The sequence below is a fragment of the Netta rufina genome, assembly GCF_964035555.1.
Source record: "Netta rufina genome assembly, chromosome: 5".
In the NCBI taxonomy this organism is placed as follows: Eukaryota; Metazoa; Chordata; class Aves; order Anseriformes; family Anatidae; genus Netta; species Netta rufina.
Genome location: NC_140128.1, coordinates 42045186 through 42068725, shown reverse-complemented (window position 1 = coordinate 42068725; position 23540 = coordinate 42045186). Strand labels below are relative to the sequence as shown.

General features: G+C 37.5%; 1 protein-coding gene across 3 annotated transcripts in view; it reads right to left on the bottom strand.

Annotated features, from left to right (window-relative positions):
- Positions 1-739: 739 nt before the first annotated feature.
- BAZ1A (bromodomain adjacent to zinc finger domain 1A) overlaps positions 740-23540 on the bottom strand; it is a 61337-nt gene continuing 38536 nt past the window's right edge. For all 3 annotated transcript variants that reach the window (XM_084287743.1, XM_084287745.1, XM_084287744.1), the window contains 11 exons: positions 22832-22956; positions 21282-21887; positions 18288-18451; positions 17948-18102; positions 15214-15362; positions 7402-7649; positions 7070-7296; positions 5448-5932; positions 4293-4438; positions 2269-2356; positions 740-1748 (listed from right to left, as the gene is read on the bottom strand). In XM_084287743.1, coding sequence (XP_084143869.1) covers positions 1558-1748; positions 2269-2356; positions 4293-4438; positions 5448-5932; positions 7070-7296; positions 7402-7649; positions 15214-15362; positions 17948-18102; positions 18288-18451; positions 21282-21887; positions 22832-22956 — 2584 coding nt within the window. In that variant the 3' untranslated portion in view covers positions 740-1557. The remainder of the gene's footprint in view (positions 1749-2268; positions 2357-4292; positions 4439-5447; positions 5933-7069; positions 7297-7401; positions 7650-15213; positions 15363-17947; positions 18103-18287; positions 18452-21281; positions 21888-22831; positions 22957-23540) is intronic.

Genomic DNA, 23540 nt, shown 5'->3' with positions numbered 1-23540 from the left:
ACATGCATCTTTAAACAATAACCCTCTTATTTTCATTCTTAAGATTTTTTTTTCCTCCTCTTTTAAACTTCAAACTGGTCAGTCTCCTATCACCATCTGTTCCCCAGGCTCAAAGCAATGCCTGCTCTTGCCAACTCTAAGGCAAGGTAAGCAATACGGGCATAGAAAATCCACAATTACACAGCATGTAATTGTCCAGGTCAGTAGCATTTACAAGCTTTCATGAGGATGCAATGTAAGCTAGCACAGAAATACAGAGAAAAGTTGCTGCAGCAGCAAGCCTCATCTTTCATTTTTTCCTGCCCTCTTCACCCCCAGTATGCTCTATGCTGTTCCTCAGAGTACAGCATACTCCCTGCTATGGAGTTGCAGACCTGAAAGCCAACAGCCGGATAAGGAGACCACTGCCAAGGACAGTAAGGATGCTTTACAGAAGCTGCTGGTCAGCTAAGAGCGATGAGATTTTACCCTGATAGAATAAAATCCTAATTAAAGAACCACACTTATAGAACAACTTACACACACACTTCTTGCATCACTCCTTACACACCAACACTTGCATTGGTCAGAGACCAGATAGCACAGTGGCCAGAGCTCCTGAAAATGCTGGTAAGGGTACTTCGTGGTGCTTGTGCGGAAACCAAGTTCGGCTGTGTTCTCTCCAGCAACATGTCCTAGTAAATGAACAGGGAAGGCGGCAGAGCAGTGTGATCCAGAAGTAAAGGTCAGAAGCTCGACATACGTTGAAAAATGTGTCATTTTATTTGTACACTTCGAAAGTTGTACATAGAAACTTATAATACAGTCCTGTAAATTTACTCATTGCTAGAACTGCCAAGTAGAGGGGAAGATATTTATTGATTGATCATCAAGAAGTTACAGGGGAATAAACAAAAAACACAGGAAAATTAAAAAAGTTATGGAACTCTTTTTTTTTTTTTGTTTTTAATCCCCAGTACAAATTTTATAAATACAAAACAAATTCACAAATTACTTTGAATGCTAAATAAATATCTACTTAATAAACTCAGACTGAATACCTCCAGCCAGCACTGGTACAGTACTTAAAAAATATGCAATTGTACTCATTCATGTGTAGTGTTGAGAAGATATGCTCAAACAAGTTTTAAACATGCACAGTTTCTTCAACTGTGCTACAGCAGAAGATTTTATCTGAGTTGATAAAGCCCTCAATACCACAGCTCCTACAAAATCTAGAGGATGAAACAAGTCATTTGGTGCAGGAAAAAACAATGCATTTCTGGAAGATATTTGGACACATGAATGTATTAAAAATGTACAAAACCTCTGTAAACCAGTACTGTACCCAGTACATCTATCAAAATTATTAGACACTGAATAAAACTGTAGCAAAGGTAATCTTTCCTACGTTCTCCTGAGTGCTTAATATTACATTGAGAATATAGTGCAGGCCACACTTCAAGGTGGTTAAACAGTTGTTATTGCTTTATACAGGTATGATGACTGCATGATTTAACATTTCATTTTAATGAATTTAACAGATTCCCTCAAAAAAAATCCTTTGGAAGGCAGAGGTTAGATTCGTGACTTCTTTGCCACGGGAGCGGCATGGTCCACATTACCAGATGTGATAGGAAGTCCAAGCTTTTGAGCCTGAATGTGGAAGAAAGCCTGAAGTCTAGTTCCAGCTTTCGCTTCACTTGTGTTACGAGGGTTGTATTCAAAGCAGTTTGAAAACATCAGCTCAATGTCTTCAATGAACTCCGCTAGTAAATAAAAAGTAAATAAGTGAACTTAGAGTGTCTCATGTCATCAAATGGCAGTATAATAAAGGAGTATGACACTGCTGAATGAGGGCAGAGTTGCCACCCTAGAGATATTTTTACACATGCATCAAGTATGTTACCAGTAAACAGCCACGTAAACGTTCTTAAATTCCTCTGATAATCAATAGAGGGAATACAGAACAAGGAACAACTGAAGCTTTTCTGGAACAACTGAAGCTTTTCTAAGTATTTAATCAGTGTCACACACTGACATCAAAGGCTTGAGAAATTAGCTGGATTATCTCAGATGCTCACTTCTTATCTATCCATACATCATGTACTTTGGTAGTAAAAAGCATTTTTAAATGACATTTGTTGAACATGAATCATGTTATTCCAAAAAAAAAAAAAAAAAAACCAACAAAAAACCACAAACAGATTTCAGATCCCAACACAGCTCTATTTTATGAGGATTTATTTTAAAGAGAGAAGAGGGTTTGTTACTTTTATTGATACTTACATGCAAGCTTGTATTCACATTTATTCACCTTTTCACGGATTATATTTAAGGCAATAGGTTTTTTGATGATATCATAGTAGTCTGGTACCTTTGAAAAAGAAAAAAATTATTCATACAAAAACTAATCAGAAGCTTAAAATTCTACTGATGTAAAAAAAAAAAAAAAAAAAGAAGTCTTGCATTAGCAGAAAGCATTTTGGTTTTGTTTTTGAACAAACAGGAGTATGAAGCAACAACCTACACTTCCTGAGCTGAGTGTCAGTTTGCGGGTATTGCTTTTCCATTTTTATACATCATTAAAGTAGCAGACCACAGCAAACATCAGCCAGCAACTTAAATAAATCTCATCCTAAAAGCCCTGTGAACAACTGCAGGAAATTAAATTACATGAGCAGATAAGCATTAGGGTATTACAGCTACTCTGCTCTGTTGAGAGCAGAAGTTCTCCAAGATTTTTAAAATGTTTAATTTTCCTGTAACATAATATTAAAATCTCCTTAATCATGAGTAATGGCCATTCTTACTCCACTGCTGTTCACCTTTTTGCACTGTTCATTGAAATTCCATTTAGTTATGTTGAAAGGAAGGTAGTGAACTTTCTGTAGCAAGCAGGATGCAGACTGCAAGTACCAGAGATAGTACCACTCAGAACAGTGTTTGTTTGATAAATATTAGAGGTGAAAAAGGACTGCTTAACCCTTAAGGGTACTGATCATTTGGATGACAGGTTTTGAGGTCCAAGTAAGCACCAAGGTATGGGTGCTATTTTCCACACCACAGAGCAAGAAAAAAAAAAGTGGTATCTTTTTAAATGTACAATCTGCTCTAAATATTGCTTTCTTCTAAGAAATACCTCCTGTGCACCATTGTACATGTTCTAAAAGCAAGTTCTTTATTATTGCCTGAAACTTTACCATATCAGATACAACCTGCAAATGAATCTAGAGGAAGAATTAGCAGAGATACAGAATTAGATTATGTTTTTCATTCTTTTCACATTCAAAGTGCTGTTTACATAAACACTAAATAAAATGTAATTTTCTCTTTCTGGCATAATGAAGAAAATCTGGGACCTTCAGGTATGGATTTTTCTTTCTGAACTGTACAGGCTATCCTTCAGTGATTTGTGCAAACCTGAATGCACTGAACTCTCATAGTTTGCTCTCAGGATCAGAATTAAGCTGAGTTCTCCATCTATCCTCCTTAAGAAGCTTCCTTGCATTCACCAGACTTAAGCTTCCCAAAGCAATTCCACTACTCTAGTAGCCAGATGCTCATCCTGAAATCATTCATTCAAAACTCCTCTCCTCCTCCTCTTTGTTTACCAGTTACCACTGATGATTTTAATAGAGCTCAGTGTTTAAATGCTCTAACTCCTGCAAGATGACTATTGCTCCTGTCTGTGCAGAGTTGCTCCAGAGGGGCTGAAGAGGACTGGCACTTCGTTACTGTAGAATAAATCCAGAAGTGTCTTGCAACTGACAAGCTAGTGCAGCCTGCAGAAAACCAGACATGCTTTGGGAACTTTTACTGAAATACAAGTCTCTGAAGCAGTACTAAGGATACCTACTTTACCATCTGGTATTTTATAATCTAAATCAAGAGAAAATTAAATGAACTCAGCTATGTAGTCACCTTTTTACTTCATCACAATTAATGTTGGAATGAAGCTGTTCTTACCTTGTTATTTTATTGCAGATCTGTTTTGAAAAAACCCTTGCATAAATTAAAGATAAATGAACCAATTAATAACCATACACTTACCTTTATCAGTCCACTGCTCTATTTTTTTTTCCCCCATATCAAAGCATTTCAGTTATACACAATTGATGCCAAGCATACTTTAAATTTGCATTAAATCACGTCATTTGGAAAACGTAGTTCTGGCACCAAATATTTGAGCTGAAGTGTGAAAATTCTCCTGAATCCCACTGTATTCTCCAGTTGGGTAGTGCCATTAAGTTTTATTGACAGCAAACAAGATTCTCAAAAGTTATCATTCCCTCCTCAGTTCTATCGGTTACCTGGATTTTGGAAACCAGTTTCATGAAAGGCCAGCTGTCATCATGTCGTACCAGTTCCACTACAAGTTGTTCGAAAGCTGAGAGTTCGTGAACTCCCCCTTGACGTCCTGAACTTCTTCTGTTCAATGAGGTTTGAGGAGATGATTCTGGGAATGAAAAAAACAAAAACATCCCACCAGATGAAAATAAAAGCCTGACATGTGAAAATTGAAAGTGAAACACCATTATCCTATTCTAAAAGAAAACAAACAACAAATAAATAGTACAGGGTACAGATGGTTAGAAGATGCAATGCCAAGCAGAGTTCTCAGTTCCTGCCCTTTTAGTCCCTGTATCTTGTGAGCTGGAGGTAAGACAGATTTTTCTTTTTGCTTGGCTGTCTCATCCTACACCCTACCCACAGTAAGCAGGGTTAGATTCCAAGAACAGCTACATTACACTAAGAGAGGAGAGAAAAAATAAAAAAATCAAGATTTAAGCTATAAAAATCCGGAGAGAAATTAAAAGATAAGAAACAGATGCTTTAATCCTTAGACTTCTGTCTAGCACAATATCATATACTGATTTCAATTCTGTGTTGCTGTTTTAATTGGGAAAAAAAAAATAACTGTCCAATAGCAGTTTCTGGTTCAACTCCTCATAAAGTTAACGGCTCCTGCTTTTGGAGACCTGAGGTATTAAAACTACCAATGCCATAGTTTAAGGCCTCAACTCATGCAGTTTGGCCTCAGGAATTTAACAAGATTACAGTTTGTTATTAACCACTAAATGTCTCCCTTGCTACATAAAATGCTACCTTGCGTACATCTATGTTCTTCAGCTGTTTAACTCTTCAATAAAACTATAAAAGCTATAAGTAAACATATATATGCCTTAAACCATGCAGATTTTCTGTCTCCTTATTAGTGACTGTTCCATACTGCATGCAAATATGAAAACTCCAATACAGGTATGGTAAATCATGTATTCTTTAGATGACTGAAATGTCTTTAAGGTTCCCTCCCATCACTGTAAAAAGAGGGAATGTTTTACTGGAAATGGCAAAAATGCTTTCAACAATCATTTCTCACTAATTCTAGTCTTTGCTCTACCACACAGACATTTTAGCAAGCAAGCAAGCTTTGTTTTCATTCCAGATAAACAGATTTCTCTAACCTGTGGATTGTCGTTTCCTGCCTCTTCTCTTGGGTTCGCTAACAGGAAGAGAAAGCTTTGAGGCAGCAACTGGATACTTTCTAACCCGTTCATTTGAGTCTGCAGTATCAACAATTCTAAATCCGACAGAATTGGAAGGACTATTTTCCAGTGTGTTATCAGCACTCTTTCTTCCTCTTCGTCTTCTTCGAGGACTGAGCAATTCCACAAATACATCTGCTTGTAATGAACTTTGGCTCTGACGAGTGGTCCGACTACTAAGTCGTAAAGAAGGCTTCGTCACTGATGGAGGGGCCGATTTTACCTTTCTTAGACCCCTCCTGGTAACTCTAGATGAAGATCCACCTTGCTTAGGTGTATTCTGCTGACTCCGAGAAGCGTATCTTGCCTGACGGTGGCTGTTCCGACTTGAGAAAGGATTGTTGAGTTTGGCTGCTCTCATTTTTAATGGAAACTTGACCTGTGGTCTTCCTTGCTTTGATGGGCTACAAAAAGTGAATAATTAGATTTATCCTCAAATTCTATTCCCCTCCGTTTTCTAATTCAGCATTTAAAAAAAAAACCCAAACCATTCAAGGCTGGTAGGCAACAGGCTTCCACTGATGCATTCACTCAACCACCAGTCTCTTAAATACTGCTCTGAATTCTTTTAATCAAATATGATGTGCAGCACATACTTTAAGGAAACGCTCAGAATTCCTATCACCGTGGCAGCCTGTGCAATGCAGATTTGTTACCTGGAGCACAACCTATCAGTTTCTTGAAACTGCCTACTTAGTTCTCACAGCAGTTCTAGCTACCGTGATTTTTGAACACGGTCAGCTACAGAAATAAATCATGGTTCTAAATAGCTAAATGTAAATGTTACAATCTAGTCCAAGTTTATAACTAATATTCAAGCTTCTCCTGCCATTACAGAAAGATCCCAGAGACAACTTTACTTATCAAGAAGATGCAACTTCTGTCTTACTACTGAATCTCAATTTTTGGAGCCAGATATAGCTTTGCTTCAGTCAATTCAAACGATTGTACTGAACAGACAGAAAGCATTCTCAGATTAGAAGTTTCCTTGAGCAAACGTTTATACTCCTGCTCTGTATCAAATCCATCACCACATTGGATTATTTATGCTTGTTTTTTTTCCCCCCTCTCCTTTTCTTAAGTCAGCTATTGCAGAAGTCCTCAGTCCTTCCAATGTGACACAGGCTCAACAGATGATCTTACCTTCCTTACTGTTCTAATACTTACTATATGCGTGCGTCTAGTCCCACAAAATTTAAAATGGGAAGAAAACAACTCCATGTTTTCTCTGGAAGATCTTTACCATTTGAAGTGCTCTCCATTGTACGTTCAAGCAATAGTTGTACAGAACCCCAACCCTGATGGCCATCCCTCACCCACACACCTAAAGGTGGAATTTTCATTCTGAAAAGTGAGTCTAAGTCCAGTGGACCTCTCTTTTGTTAATTTTAAACCCCATCAGTAAGTGCCAAATTCATAACAAGCTTCCTTCCACCCCACCCCCTCACTGGATTTTCAATACATGTTCTTACACGAACAATTACTCCACCTAATAATCAAGGTATTTCAGTAGAAAGCCACTTTAATGGGTGCCTGCTTACCTCATATCTTCATCCTCTTGAGATTCATCATCTTCCTCTTGCTCGTCTTCATAATCCTCTTCCTCACTTTGTCTCACTTCATCATAGTTTGCATCTTCCTCCCCGTCTTCTATTCGTTCAGCAGTCTCCTCATCGCTCTCCACAGATGGTCTCTGTCTGGAGGACAGGCGTCTGGAGCGCTGCTTTGGTCGGCACTCTGGACAAAACCAGTCCCCTTCAGGAATGACCTACAAATAGAAAAAAAAGGGGGGGAAAACAAGCATTAGTAAGACACTTAGCTGTAAGAACTACTCAAATTTTATGCAGAAAGGAAGGTGTTTTTCCTCAGATACCTTAAGCTTGGGCCTGATACAGTAAGTATGATAGCCTCGATCACAGCCATCACACAGCACCATGCTTTCCGCATCACCTTTCTTTCGACACACTTTACAGCGAGCATTGAGGATAGACTTGGACCAGATGACACTTCGATCCAATGTAGAGAGATGAAGGAAGACTTGGGACAAGCTGGTAGAAGAAAGAAGTGACTCTCTCCAGCGATCCAAAACTGTTTTATAGGATCGTCCACCATCGCTGGCATCTGCCATGAGAGGAGAAGAAAACAAAAAAAACAGGATCAAACTTCTTTTTCAAACATACAGGTTGCTCCAGGTGATGAAGTAAGGCTTGGTATTTTAAACAGAAACGCAATAGCAAACTGGGTTAATAATCTCTTATCTTTTCAGCACTCAAGTATTTCCTTATTAGTCTTCCAGCTGCTGAAGCTGTAGGATTTTATCTTTCAATATCAATTCAGCTGCAAACTTGCACATACATAAGACAAAATTCTTACTCAGTTGTCAACCTGAAAACCTAACGATCTGCTTTAACTTCAAGAAGTCTTTCTGTATAATTTCTAAGATCAAAATCACACCTTTTCACAATGTTTGCACCTAAATAAACTGCGTGACATTGAAAGGAGACTTTGTGGGGGAAAAAAAAACACACACCACGAACCACCACCAACCAACCAGCTCAGAGGGCTCTCACACCTTCCCTTGTCCTGCCCCATTATAATTTAGCAGACTGTTTTGCAGCACTCCCTCCATGCTTCAGTGCCTTTACTCCTATCCCGCACTCTGCCTTCACAGGAATTTGCATGTCAATGTGCTCAGCCAGACTGGGTGACTGATCTAATAGAAAAATACCTGTTTTCTTGATATTTTATAAGCAATAAAGCACATGAGAAGCTGTGGCACACACCTAGTGACAAAACAAGAAAGACCTGGGATCCTCCTGAGGTTAGAAATAAATTGGGGGGAGAAGTCGTATCAAAACGAAACCCGTTTGAAAAAGTGAAGTCCAGGCCCTGAAGTGGTCACACAAATACACATGCAGAACAGTGAAAGGGGTGGTACAGAACAGCAATGTGCAGCTGGGAATTGCAGAAGCAAATGGCCTGTTGGAGGAGCTAAAGAAACAAGAAGGCCTAAGTTACACCCTGCATTGCTGCTGCTACGTGGAAAGGAAATTTGAGTGTTGAAAGCCATTTCTTGCATTTTAAAGCAAGAAGGTTTAAGAAAAATCTAGCAGTACCTTCAATAATAGATTTAATAATAGAAGTGTCTGAAGATGTCCCTTCTAAAAGTGATATTCCAGTTATTGCTGTGTGATCTCTAGCTGATTAACGATGCACACAGGTATGAAATGATACCTTGCCTGCTCTACCAGTCACAGTGGGCACAGGAACGGCCTGCAATCCTGCTGTCTGCCAAGTGATTTCTCCTCAGAAACAGGAAGAGAAAAACATCTAACAACAGATAAAATGAAAGAACAAAAAATCAGACTAATTGCTCTCCTGGCAAGGCTGTTCTGCCTTCTCATCTACTGTCTGCCAGGATTTGCCTAATCTTGCATACATTTGCATGAGCAGCAAGCAGCACAGGAGAAACAATGAGCAAAGACAGAGGATAAACAGGCAGCACGGCTCCCTAAATAAAATTTAGCCACTCCTGAACTGCAAATACTGTATTTCTCATAATTTCTTTACTCTGTCCTTAAAAGTTTCCTTTCTCAGGTTCAGTCTTACTACACGTAGTGCACAAGCTCCACTTCATAGCGCTGCAGTACAGCTCTCGGTGTATTATTTAAAATTCAGTTAGACGAAAATGACAATTCCCTGTCAGGACACTATACTAGAACTTGAAAACCTGTTCAGTTCGCAGTTCTGCCACAGATCACTACTGTAACTCCAGCAAAGATGATTCATCTTATCCGTATATACAGTTTAGCAAGCATTTCCTTTTCTGACAATGGCAGCTTGAGCATTATTACTTTTTTTTTTTTTATAATTATTATTGGCAACTATCTGTAACCTGGAATGGTTCACAAATGGAGCTCACCTAACAACACAACAAATACATGCACTGCCAAACTGCAGTTGCAATACAGAAGGAAATCACTGACCGCTACCTGCTGAAGCACGTCCCAGTGCTGAAAGAAAACGTGCCAAGTGACACCGGCTGTTTCCATTCCCAATTTGGGAAATACAAGTAACACTTTTTTCTTCCATCCCTCAATTTTGTCATTTATATTGTTAACTCTGAGGGGAAAATGGCCTCTTCCTTTGTGTCTGAGCAGCTCTACATGGCTCAGTGGGATACCCCTCTGCCAGCTAAGCCCTCCAAGCCTTGCTACAATGCAAATGAAGTTGTTTGACAGATCTATGCACTCATCTATCAATAGCTAATTGAGTTCAGGGAAGGGTTTTCCATCTTAGTATTTCTATAAAGGATATGCAGTTGCACAATGCTGCAAAGTTTTAAAAAAAGGCATTAAAAAGAAGGGGGGAAGGATTACGTGAACATGCAGATTTCTGTCCCAAAGTGATAAAAAGAAAATACAGTTCTTTATCTCTGGGTGCAGATTTTATTTTTATTTTTTTATTTTAAATCTTTGAGCCGTATTTGTTTTACTTCCAATAAGGTTTAAACCTTTTAAGCATTTATACTGCAATTCCTTCAGCATAAGGAACTGGCTACAGAATTAAAGTGAAGAAAAAATTAAGTGCTCTTTAATTCTTAGCAATACAAGTAAACATGTAAAATTTACCATCTCTCTGACTAGTCTTGTCTTCCACTCTCTTCCTCTTTTTATCCCCCCTGTGGCTTCTTTTATTATCTTCTGCATTACCTAACGTTAAATTCATACAGTTATTTCAAATACGTTTTTGAAGTGTGGGGGATATTTTCAAATTAATTTTTATAATCCGTATTTGCATAATCTAAAAATGTAACTAGAACAGTTGTTACCACGCATGCATATAGAAGGTAGGCAGGGAAGGGTAAAGAGAATGCTGTGCGTGGAGTGATCGCATAGCCCAGGATTCACTTTGACTTCCACTACGAGCAAAAGGTTTAGACAAAAAGCTTCTTAAATTGACCCTCCCTTACCTTTATGTCCATCTCTGGTACAAATGGCTATAGAAGGACCTTAGTAAACAAAGGTTTTTCTTTCAGCAAACATGTCTGGTCTGTGCTGCCACAAACATCCTAACACTGCAAAAATATACCTGCTTCATGGTCACAGCCCTCAAGGACCAAGAAAACTAGCTTGTCTGTCCACATGAAATGACCTATGATAGTTGTGTGCAGGAACCTTCCTGAGTATCAGAATGCAATTGCTCTCCCAAAAAGAGACAGAGTAGACCTTTATCTGATCCAAATGCAAGGTACCTTCTTTGACTGCCTTTTCTGAAGAATAAGAAAACAAATCTCTGCTGGAAGATGCCATATTTTACCATGAGGAGGTCTAATTATAGACAGAAAGCAAAACAATTTTGAGAGTAGAGGAAACAAAACTAATCTGAGTCTAGGAAAAAAGGAATGGAACATAGATGAGCAAAAAGCAGCAAGAAAGATGTATTTTTTATTTTTCTTTTTTTGTCCCATAAGTGCATGGCAAAAACCCACACTGTATATGACTGTACCTGAAAGATTCTTATTGACTGGAGTCCTGCACCAGCACAGAAAGCAAGATTTTTTTCTTGGCTGACTCACTGGACACCAGGGTGACCAAATCACATCATTTTACACCTCAGTTTTCACATCTATGTAATAGGAATGGTGAGACTTGCTTCTCCACTACAAAGTATTTTGAAATGTAAGAAAAAGCAATTTATACTAAAAAAAAAAAAAAAAAAAAAAAAAAGCAAATCCACAACAATTATTGTTTGTACTTCCTCTTTTTTTTTCCTCCAAACTAACACTTCAGTTTCCATCAAACAGCTTACGTTTTAGAACAAAAAGAAGTAACTGTTTATTATGTGTTTCATTTCAGAATTTTGCAGGAAAAAATGTGTACTGCAAGCTGTACCTCGCCCCTCCCCTCCTTTTTGAGATTCTCCTCAAATATTACTTTGGACTGAAGGAAGAAAATCAAAGTTTTCATGGCTGATTCGTAATGAAAGGATTTCTAAAAACACAATTAATAATAAAGAAATGCTTACATTACAATTCAAGTCGGGTACTGTTAAATTTTATCACCAAACAACAGAAGATTATCAGTCATCTAGCAGTTCTGCAAGGCAGAGGGTGCTGTTTCTGGGGTTTCCAGATCTCCTTTAGTTTTAGTATCTTCTGTGTCAGCCTCTTCTTGCTCTTCAACTTTAATATTTTGTATGCACCTCAACTCTAAACTTATCAAAATCACCAGCAAGGCTCTTGGCAGCCTGATAGAGCCTTAGAACAAAAAAGGAGCAAAGAGGAGCAGCTGGTCCTTTTATTACTGTGCTGGGTCCCTTTGTCTGCTCTGCACCCTGGAGGCCACCGGGATAAACTTGCCAGTGACTGCAGTGAATTTCACTACGCTGTCTTTAGTGCTACAAGCTGTAAATAGAGTGAAAACTAAAAATTGTTAAGTATGGCTCCAATCCCTAACGGGAACAGAGCACACTGTGAAAAGAGGTAGGGGGGATGGGGGAAAGGAAGTGCTACAGCGAAGGCAACAACTGAAATAAGGAAGACAAAATAAGGTTTCAGTTGGTTTAAAGCAGAAATGCAATAGTACTCATTTTATCAAACGTGCTCCCCAACCTACTACCAAAACAGACCTCTTGCAGACTTGGCATGTTTTTACTTCAGTGGTAATTAAGTCATCTAAAAAAGATGGGTTTCTCAGGTTTAATATTAAAAACAGATATACAGGCATTTTCTCTAGGGGAAAGTTTCAGTAAGTAGTTGGAATAACTATTAAAAAAAAACTGTTAGAAAAATTGAGTGGACAGACAATAACCCAAATAAGATCAAGACAACAAGCCCACAAACTGTGTGGCTACAAACTAAAAACTAACTTCTGTCCTCGTAGTTATCTTGGCTATTTCCTAGTGAGGTCAATGAAAGAAGGTATCACAGTTCTGGGACAGTCAGTCCCAGAGTAAGCAGCTGTATCCACTTTTTATTAGGATGTTTAGTAACACACCTAATGTCACCTATCTAGGAGAAGAGAGAGCTTTGCCTGTTACACGCAGGCAAGTTGCATGCTGAGAAACAGAATTTACTTTGGTGACATACAAAGTCATTGGTTCCACATAGGGAGTTTAACCTGAATAGAAGACTTTGCACATTTTATAGTATTTTCTTTTTGCTTTTTTGTTTGTTTTAAACAAATCTGAAACACTGAAGGGCTATATCCAGAAAGGGCTGCATCCACATCTGCTGCTTGACCTCTGGAGTGACTCCATTTGCCAGAGGCCTCTCTAGCACACAGGTTTCCTCGACTCTGCAGTTTTGCCCTCTGGTCACATCCAAAAGCTCCCAAGTCAGAGCACCTTTCACATAACTGCCTAGAAGTCAGAAAATTCAGCAAGGAATGTGTGTGTGTTTTAGGCCTTCTTTAGTACAGAGCTGTTCAAAGCCATGTCTCCTCAGATCTTGCTTTCATTCAGACTCATCTCCTGGTAAGAGCAGGCTATTACACAATCAAAAATACAAGACGCTTCGCACCAAAGGTAGAACAAGGAAAAGGGAACCTGACACTGCAGCTTAATGAGTATGGCAGGTATGGCAGTAAGGCAGTATAGAGCCCAGGATCCCTTCCTGCTCCCTGAACTATGTAGGTTACCCCATGCGTTACAGTAATCTCAAAGCAGAACAAATCCCCAGGCAGTATGGTAATATAAACAAAGAGGAGATTTGAGACATGTAGACCATGTAAGATCATTTTCCCTATATACTTTTTCCATCACATAATAAAGTATACAGCCTGTAAAGGAAAAGAGGATTACTGAGTTAAAAACAAACAAGAAACTGCATCGTCATCAAAAGGTCAGACAAAAACCCTGAACCACTGTTAGATTATGGCAGAGTTGGGACTACTGAAAAAACAATGAATGAGGTATGAAGTATTGTAAGTTTTTTTTTTTGTAGGGACACTTTTCTTTTAGCCCTTTTCATCTAACTCAAGATGTCAGATCTATAACCTCCTAATAGTCATTTTCTCCCTTAAGTGCAGACTTGCACCTAAAGTAAACTTCAGTAAACGCAGTAAACTTGCAACTGTCAGCAAAATGCTGTTGCCAAAAATACTCAGACAGTTTGGAAATGGAGGCTTATGCTGCACAACATATTTACAAACAACACATGCAGAATCAACACAACGAACACTAGATGTGCTGCCAATTAAAAGCACCACATGCACTGTGTAAGTCCAGTCATAGGGCAGAAAATAAACTACACCATGCCTGGCTTGGAAAGAGAGGACATATTTGGATTGACCCAGTAAAACTTAACCCAGTAAAACTTTTAAACAGCTGTGATTTTAGCTACTCCTATGCTTTACCCTTTCATCTCAATTGTGCTGCATTTTCTTCTTCTAGAGGCAACGGCACCAATAAAAAAAGCTTGCAGAAGGGACCCTGCCCTTGTGTCAGATTGTCTGGCGTAAGTCTAGCTCAAACTTATCTTCAGTGGCAAGTGATATTAAGACAGACTCCATGTAGGGGCAGCAGAGATGCAGAAAGTTTTAAGTTGACCGTGCCATGGAGCAATAATGCGAAGTGAAAACGCAGGTTTCATTGTATGAATGTCTTGAACTGCTGCAACAAAAACTGCTGGAACTGACAGATTCTGTATGCAATCATTATCAGAGGGAGAATACCATGTGTAACAGCTCATGCTCTGGAATATCCACGTTATGCACTACACTGGTAACCCTGCTACACTCCCACTACAATGAGAACCAGTCCAGCTGGGGCACAAAGCACAGCTCCGCAGTGTGACATGAGGATGGGAAGCTTGCTGGGACAACTGCCTCAGGAAGGACATATCTTCAAGCAAACCTCCAGTGTTGAACTGCAAAAGGACCCAGGTAAGGGACCTGAGTAATTAATCACCAGAAAACAAAGCTACAAAGCTACAGTATGTGCTTTGGATTTTCTCTCTCACCACTAGAGTACGACAGAGGGATTTAAGGAAGGAGTATGTGCTAAAGTCAAGCTGTAAGAGTGCTTTAAGTTTTCTGAACCCTTTATTTCCAAGTCTTACAGCATAAAATAAAACCTAAGGACTAGAAAGTTTGCAATGTAAATCATTACTACATTTTATTGTAAATATTCTATTATTGTTAAACAGATGATCCAGACAAACCAGGACTATATTGTTTTCACAGAAACAGTATAAAAAGGAGTTTAAATTTTACAACCTAATGAGCAAAACTCATAGTATAGTTCCGTGATACATTACCTTCAACAGTAGTACTGAATTACAGATTATTCACCCAGAAAGCTCACTCACTGCTGCCTAAAGGTACAGCTTATCTTCCAGTGCATCAGTGTAATTGTGAGACCATGTAAACAAGATCACAGAAGTGATCCAGGTTAAATAGGTATGTATTTAAGTAACAACGTATTTTACTCTAACTTTTATGTATGTTCCTTTTTTTTTTTTTAACATATATTTTCTTTCTGCACATTGTGAACTACAAATATCGTCTCATGATCTAATGCGTATTGATTTATTTTTTAAACAATGGTACCTAGCAATAGGTTAGCTGTTTGTTCTTCTCCCCAACCTATCCCTCTAAAACATTTAGTCCCACAAAAGAAGCAAAAAGTCTAAAGAAATCTGACACAAAACTGGAGACACACAGTTTCAAACCTGAAAGCTTACCAAGAGGTGCTTTGAGAAACCTGCGCTCGATTCCTTGTTCTATCTGGAGCAGTGCAGATGCCAAGTGGTGGACCACATTATTAACTGGCTGAGGAGTACTGGTACTTGTTGATGCAGCACTTGGAGCTTCGGTTTTTAATCCGACAAGTCTAAAACAAAAGTGTATTAAGCACATTTTAATGTATTTTGAATTCAACACCATGATAACCGCATCTATCTTTATTCAGAGGTTTCTTTTTTCCCCCACTTAATTTATACGCATAGAATATAGACATGAACAGATACTGCTCAGGTGTGATTAGTCATCCCAGTTCTTAAGTTTGTTAATTAGTCCAGTTAATTGAGATAAATCATCCTTGGGTAAAGGAAGATACCTAAATTTCAAGAAACATGGATGCCTGATTTTGCTACAATTATGATTTTCAGAAGATTCTACCAGATAATTTATGAGAAATTACTATAAAGAGCACAGTTTCAATAATTCTTCCAATAAAAAAAATGAAATAAAACCCTAAAATAATTTTAGAATGTTACATTGAAAAGTCTTAATTTATATTCTCATCTTTTAGGAACCTTCTAAAATACTAACTCTTCCCGTAAGTTAAAAAGAAAAAAATCCCACAGCAATAAAAAAAAGTCATGTTCAACATCCATAGCAAGTCTCTTAAAAATATTTCCAATCTTTTCATTATATAAAGTATCTCTTCAACAGTTTAGTTTAAACAAATGAGCAAACTACATAATTTCAATGATAAAGATGAAAACAAACAAAGCCAGTATTTCAAAAGTATATGGTTTCTCCTAAGGATTAATGTTAGGAGCAGAATATAAGGCACCCAAGATCCTGGCCTCAGCAACTGTGCTGAATAAAACAAAACATGCTGACTTGAAAGGGATGTGCTGTGGGTGTTTATTTATTTTTTTTCTTTTAAATTCTCAACCAAGAATTAAGGTAGATTTGTAATAAAACAGTCTTTGCTCAAAGAAGGCAGTTAAGTAATCATTTCAAAGCGCAGTTAATCTTCTCAACCACAAGAATAACTATAGTGTAGGAAAGCAACTCAAACTAATGAAAATAAAATTCAATTTCTACTTGGGGTTTATAAAAAAATAACTAATTAAGACCGTCTGGATTGTGCTTTATTCTAGTGAACGTGCAATGCTTTTGGTTGTCCCTCTTCTTTTTTCACACTTAAAAGCTGTTCATTATATTTTGCAGTCACACATTCAGAGAGCCTGAAAGCAGACAGAAAAAAAGCTGCATGCTTATTTACATTTCACTAGTCAAACCCCACAGTCTTAATGAGATGTCACTCTGGGTGGATAAAAAGCCCAGCATCAAAAAGAATCTGTCATATGATTGCAGAATCCCATAGTCTGTTTTAATATTCAAGACTTTTAATATTAAAGTGGCAACAACTCAGGAACTTTGATAGAATCTGAATCAAGTGCTTAAAACGAAGCAACAAGCTTCTGCCACTGAACTAAGAGACAGCAATAGAAGCAAGTGCCCAGGGTAACTGGAGACAGTCGAATTTTAGCTTCATGATAAATGAAAACAGCAGAATATTTCTGCTGTTACAATTCTCAGGAAGCAAATATCTATAGATTGTGTAATTCATATAAGGGAGATGACCCTATGTATTTTGCACAGAACTGGAGAACTCAGATTCAAAGGAGAGTCTGACAGAAAAGTACTTATTCAGCAAACTGCAATAAAAGGAGAAAAAAAAAAAAAACAAAGAACCTTAAAAATTAAATTCCCACACTCAATATAGGATTCAAGAGCCTATCCAGGAATATGGCCTTCATAAAATAAAAATTTAATTGCAGAAAACCTCACAGAATACATAAGCAAACAGTACATTAGTACAAGGATTGCTTCCAGTGAATCTTTTTTCCCTGCAATAATTTAACATTTACATCCTTTCAAGACACAAGTTTGTATGTATTAAGTAAATTAAGGTATAACTATTTCTGACAAGTATGCAACTTCTGAGAATTAAATATTTACAAAACCTGAATCACTATGGTTTGATTTACAAATGCTGATTTGGTAAAAGTCTCTCATCTCTCTCAAGAGTTTGTTTAGAAAAAAAGAAAGTGCTTTTGTAGTTCCAATGCTGATTTGACATTTCATCTCTTTTTTATTTTTTTAAATTTTTTTTTTTTTTTAAAGTCTGTAGTTTGCTCTACAAAAGGATCATCATTATTAAATTTTAAGGTTGTATTGCTGTTTTGCTACAGCGCCAAAGACTAATGCAGACCATGACCTGTTGCACTGATGGTTCCTACTGTGACTCATGGAGAGGTGCATAGTACATGAGTATTACCACCGTTCCTTTTAAACGCTCTTACTCTTTCCACAAAGCTTTTATTCTGGAAAATGAGAAAACCACCAGAGTATTTCTTCCCTGTATTTTAAGTGATTTTTAAATTTGGAACATGTGAATTCATGCTAAAAAGGACATTCACTTTGAGCAGCACAGTATCTGAATTGTAGCACTTGTCAAGCTGGCCTGCAGCTGTCTTTGTTTTATTTGGTAATAGAACCGTGTCATTTACAAAATATAAACCAATGCTAAAATATCCCATTTTACAGCTCAAAACTTAAAACTTATCTTTTCAAAAATACCAACTCATATAAATTAAGAGTGAAGGTTTGAAGGTGGAAAACTAGAGTACTGTTACAGAACTCACAGAGAAGAGTCATCATTTAAATGGCAGTTCTTACCGGTCTTTCACAATAAATTTATCTTGATCATCAGTTTCCATTTCTTCAGATTCTTCATTCACAGCTTTAATTATACCATTTTCTTTGTTTTCATCATTTAAGAACTCATACCGCCCATGTTCTAAGGCTGCTCTCCAAGACTGTCTGTCTATAACCTGAAGCAAACATACAAATTTTAAGTTTCTGAAGAATCAAAGGCCACAAACTTCTAGTGCCAATTACTGTCTACACTTAATTATATTACATTGTCAGTGAAACCCGCAGCATGCAAGAGTTCTCATTTAGGTTACAGACTTGACGGCACCACTGTGCTCCTAGGTGCTCTACAGTTCACAAGTACCTTAATAGCCCCCAGTGTTCCTTGGTAGATCCTGTCTTCAATGTCCAAAAGGAAGTCTCTAAGTCTCAGTTCAAGCTGCTTTTCTGCAGAGATGTGGGATGCATCATGGGCATTCTGCATCCTTCCACGTCCTGAAGGAGGTCTCATGTCACTTTGAGGTTTGTCTGTAATAACATCAAGTAACTAACCGTTAGAGGGCTTCCTGGCAGTGGAGAGAGCAATCGGTTGTACAAGGCAGAAAAATCTAAACAATGGTTCAGAACTCCCTTCATATAACAACAGTTGTCAATACCAACACCCCCACACCAACTAAGGCATCTGATCCAGGCAAGCAGAATATCCTTTTAAGAGAAGATCTGAAGACAAGCATCTGTGCATCCCAACACACAGGATAAGAAATTCTTGTCGATTTTAAGAAGTCATTGTTTTGCATTTATCTACTACTTTTATCTGCCAGGCATATTTATCAACAACTCTGCTATGAACACAAGAGAAGAAAAATCGTAAGATGAATAAAGTCACACTTCTGGTATGTTTTGTATTGCATTATTGTTACTTTGCAGACTAGCAGAACTCACCTTTCCTTTGTGCATGGATCTTTATCGTAATATTTAAAACATGCATATGCAATTGTCAAGTCACAGAAACCAACAGAACAAGGTATAGTCCCTTTTTAAAAAGTTATTTTGAAAGCAAACAGGTAAGTGTCACAGGAACGCACTAGACTAACTGCGTCCTCTAATTAGAAGAAAGTGGAGCTAAAAAAGGAACAAGCCAACAGATATGTTACAAAAAAAGGAAGAGCCGAAGAGCTGATGATATACTATCAAGCAAAAAGACCTCTTCAGAGGAGAACCAAAAATTTATGCAAAAGTTCAGAAGCCACAGGAAAGAGCTGAAGTTATGCACACATCTTAAATTGCTGTTTGTAAATCTGCAGACATGGCAGACATCTCTTCATATGATTTACCTTAAATCCTCCAAATGTAGTGATGAAAAGAATATACAAAAACTCAGAGGTATTTAATCAAAAGTTACCTTAGAGCTGCTGTCGAGGAAGTACAGGACAAGTTTCTAAGACACTCAAGTGCAGAAACAATTCCCTGTAACTGAACGTAATTATGCAAATATTCTGAAAATGGATACTAGCATATTCTGTCTGGATGTGAGAAACATCCTTTTTTGTTTAAATTTTGTTTAAAAATCAGAAGAGAAATGCCTTTTCTAGAGCAGAACTAATACAGCAGCAATTAGCTTGCAAATAATTGATATGGAAAAAGTAATTCCAGTGTCCATTAACTTAATATTACTTAATTTTAATTAAGTAATAGGGTATACCCTATTTCTTTGCTTGCTCTTGTGAGTGTGAGTGGGAAATGGAAAAAGAAGAATGGTAGTCTAGAGAATCACAGAACAGTTCTCAATTACTTGAATCAGAGTCCTGCAAGTCACGTGAGTGAAGGAACCAAGGCAGCAGCTCAATTCCACTGTAGTAAAGCTCCCTTTAAAGGAAAGCTATATCTGCTTATTGTTTCTTATCACATTAAAAAGGAAGCATTGGTATTAGGCCACTGTGTTTTAATTTTCTTGCTTTACTACAGTGAAAAATTTGAGGTTCAAAGATTTTTAAATTAATCCTATTCTAAAAATTCTAGCATCAACATAACTAAAAATTGTGATTTGGAAATCAAGTTGCATTGCGGACAGAGCAACACACAAAAATGCATATAAAGGATCTTCGTCCAGGAAAATAAGGAAAATCCCCCCAAACACACACATGCACGTGCATAGTATAAAGTGAGAGATTTTCACATCAAAATCCAGGGAAATAGCTGGAAGACCTCCAAACAAAACTTAATTACTATGCAGAGTCAGTGCTGTGCTAGCTTCCACCAGAAGGGTAGATCTGTTATGGATTTATTAGTACCTGTACCCAAATTGTTAGCAGCATGCCCTGGCGTGTACAATCCAGCAAAAACAGAATACAGTCCTGCTGTAAATAACTCTCCCTTGCCCATGTAGAGATGACACAGAATCTTCACAGTAGTTTTGTTATCATACAAAACAAAATGCCATTTCTTGAACATTACCCCCTGGAGTTTACTTTTGGTAACATCCTCTACCCATCACCATTCTACAAACAAACCAGGTGCAAGCTTACATATGCAGGATTTTACCAGCAATTGGAGACAATGCTTTGGGACAACAAATGGAAAAAATACTTGGCCAAGAGGAAAGAGGGGAAAAGCAAACAACCAAACAAAACTTAGGTCCTAACTTTAGCATGGTTTTACACTTTTACTCTTTCAAACCCATAAGAACAATACTGTTCTGCATATGCTTCCTCCTCTTGTAATGATCATTTGCCAAAGGAGAGGGAGAGAAAAAACAAAAAGCAGCCCAACGCAGAATCCACAGCATTAATGTAACGTTACACAACAACCAACATAGCTACACTTTTTCCTCCCTAAATGTTTTAGTATGACCCTGCAATAATGCTATCTTTCCCTTACTCACAACACTCAGTCCAGCAAAGGCCTTTGAGTAATTTCAAGCATTGTTATGAAAGAACGTGTCCCACCTACTCAAAAATCCATGTGACAATAAATCAACTCCCTTTGTGAAGTTTCCTTCTCCAGCATCACTTGAGTCTCACCACATTGGAAATGAGGACATCAAATCAATACTATGACTTAACCGTTAACAGATATTTATCTCTATCCCTTAGTAATCTTCTCCCAAAGCTCAAATTGCTTCCTCATGATGAAAATATTGCTTTTTTAAGCATAAAGTATCACAAAATTAGTTCTCAGTTAGAAAAAAAGAAACCAAAACAAAAAATACGCCATGTTTTCCATAGAGCAAAGTAACGCTTAAGTAGTAAGAATTGTTCTTAGGAATTAATTATAATTAAATGAGAGTTAGAAGTTTCTAGTATATAATATAGGAATTACAACTGTGGAAGCAAATTAAAATCAGGAACCTTTCCTTTACCTGGAATATGGAATTTTTCCACAGGAAAACTGCTTAGTTGTTCATATATTCTATTTTTCTCCTGTAAAAGAGTTTCTTTTAAGGCACTCTCCCTATGTCCTCGGGAATTGAGAGCCTCTAGAAGTTGGTCCAGTTGTTCCCGAGAACTGTAAAAGCACCAACGGTTTGGTTTATATACTGGCCTTGGCACCTCTACAACAACACTGGTGTGTGAATCTTGGTCAATATTGGAGGTAGATTCAGAGGATTTCAAAGACTCTCCAGTTTTACTGAATACCTGAGGTTCATTTGTGCAAGACTGTACACTATTCTGAAAGGAAGAGGTTCGAGGCAACAACATGTCTTCTGTGAGACCAGAATAGTCCTCTTCTATAAACAATCCAGGAACAGAGGGGAAAATCCAGTAGCGTCGGTACATACGGTCACGACCTAAGGGGGTAATATTTGTGCAGGCTGTTGCATTCTGAATCTTTTCTAGTAGTTCCTTCTCTTTCTTTTGTTGCTCCTGTTTTAAAGCTTCTTCGTCTTCAGCAGTAAGTGGTTCACTCTTTTCAGAAGTCTCTTCTTGTCTTGTAAATTCTTTATATCCATTTTGCCCTCTCCTTCCTAAAAGTTAAAAGAAAAAAGAGCGGTAGCAACATGCTTAGATTTATTTTAGCTAAAGAAATAATTTATAAGGGTTGGTTTAAGTCATCTCCCTTCACGACTATCTAAACTTACACTGTCAAAAACTATCAGCTTAGTCAGGAAACAACTCCAGCTTTAATAAAGAAAAAGAAGTGATTAACCAACTTCCCCCATAAAATAAGGGGAAATTACTGTACCTTCTCTCATTTACCAAGATTGAGATTTTTAGTATTATAAAAAAAAAAAACAAAACACAACTTTAAGAACTTAAAAGAATGCCATAAAACTGTCTTATTACAATAAAATAAAACTCTAGCAATCGAATTCAAACTATGTTTTGGACTGTATTTACCATACTCAAAATAATGAACTTAAATTCCCAGAAAACCTCAAGCAAAATCAGAAGTGTTCAAAAATTCATCTTCCTCTCATGAAACTTATGTCTAGTTACAAGCAATAGGCTATGGCAATTACTGTACAAGAGCTGCTATTAACAGCTGCTTAGGAAGTCTGGGAATAAGTCTGATTTCATTCTTACACAAAAGGCACACTGCTTCATTAACAAAAGCAAACTAAATCCAATCACTCGTTGTAACGTGTTATTTTAGAAACCTGTTGAAAATTTCTAACAAAAAGAATAAAAAACATTAGATGAGATTCCTTTGAAGTCACTGAAGTACATTACTTGTAACTGTAATTGTCTGTCAGGCAAGTATACAACACAAGAAGCAGGAGAGGAAACGAACATACAGATGACAGCTAGATCTACATCAGGCCAGCTAAACTCAATGAATAGCCCACTATGAGCATGATCTTTTTTTTCTTTAAAAAGTTAAAAAGACAGATGCTTACTGAAAGTTTAAACAAGAACTGCCCAGTTGTGTGCATGCATTCACACAAACACACGTGCTTTATAGTATTACCTCTTCTTCCTTTTTTGTTTGGTCCCAGCTCTTCTTCATCTTCTGTCACTGTGTCTACATCTTGCTCTTTACGTTCAGTTTCCTTGCTCTCTGCACTAGTATCAAGGTCTTCCCGTTCCTCCTCCCTGAGGCAATTACAAAAAAAGGTGACAGGCTGAGCAACCACATATTAAAAGCTGAATGGAATTAAAAAGAATACATGGTATAAACATGGCATCTTCAACACAAACTGTATTTTCCTCTCAGAAGTACTTCAGCTTCTCACAGATCTATAACGCTGCATATTTTCTATTTAAAAAAAAATGAACATTCATAATATATTAAAAACACCGTAAGAAACCCACTGAACTGAAACTGGGAAGTTCCATATTGAAGACTAAAACCAGATCTTCGGTATTAACTCTTGCATTTAAACACCACTACTATAATCAGCCCGTTTGGTGTTTTCCAAAGGTACCTCTACTACTAAGCCAAATTATGTTATATTTTTGGTCATGAAAAATATATATATCCCCTCATCAAAATATATACTACTTTATATAGTGTTTGTTACACATTTTTCTCCCTAATCCAACAAATACGATCCAAAACCAACAAAATTACATGCGACCATTACAGGATAACATTTTGCACAAACACACACAGCAATTATAGCTTCAGAAACAGCACAGATCTGTCTCTGGCCCTTGCTCACCTCTTGCAAGTAGAT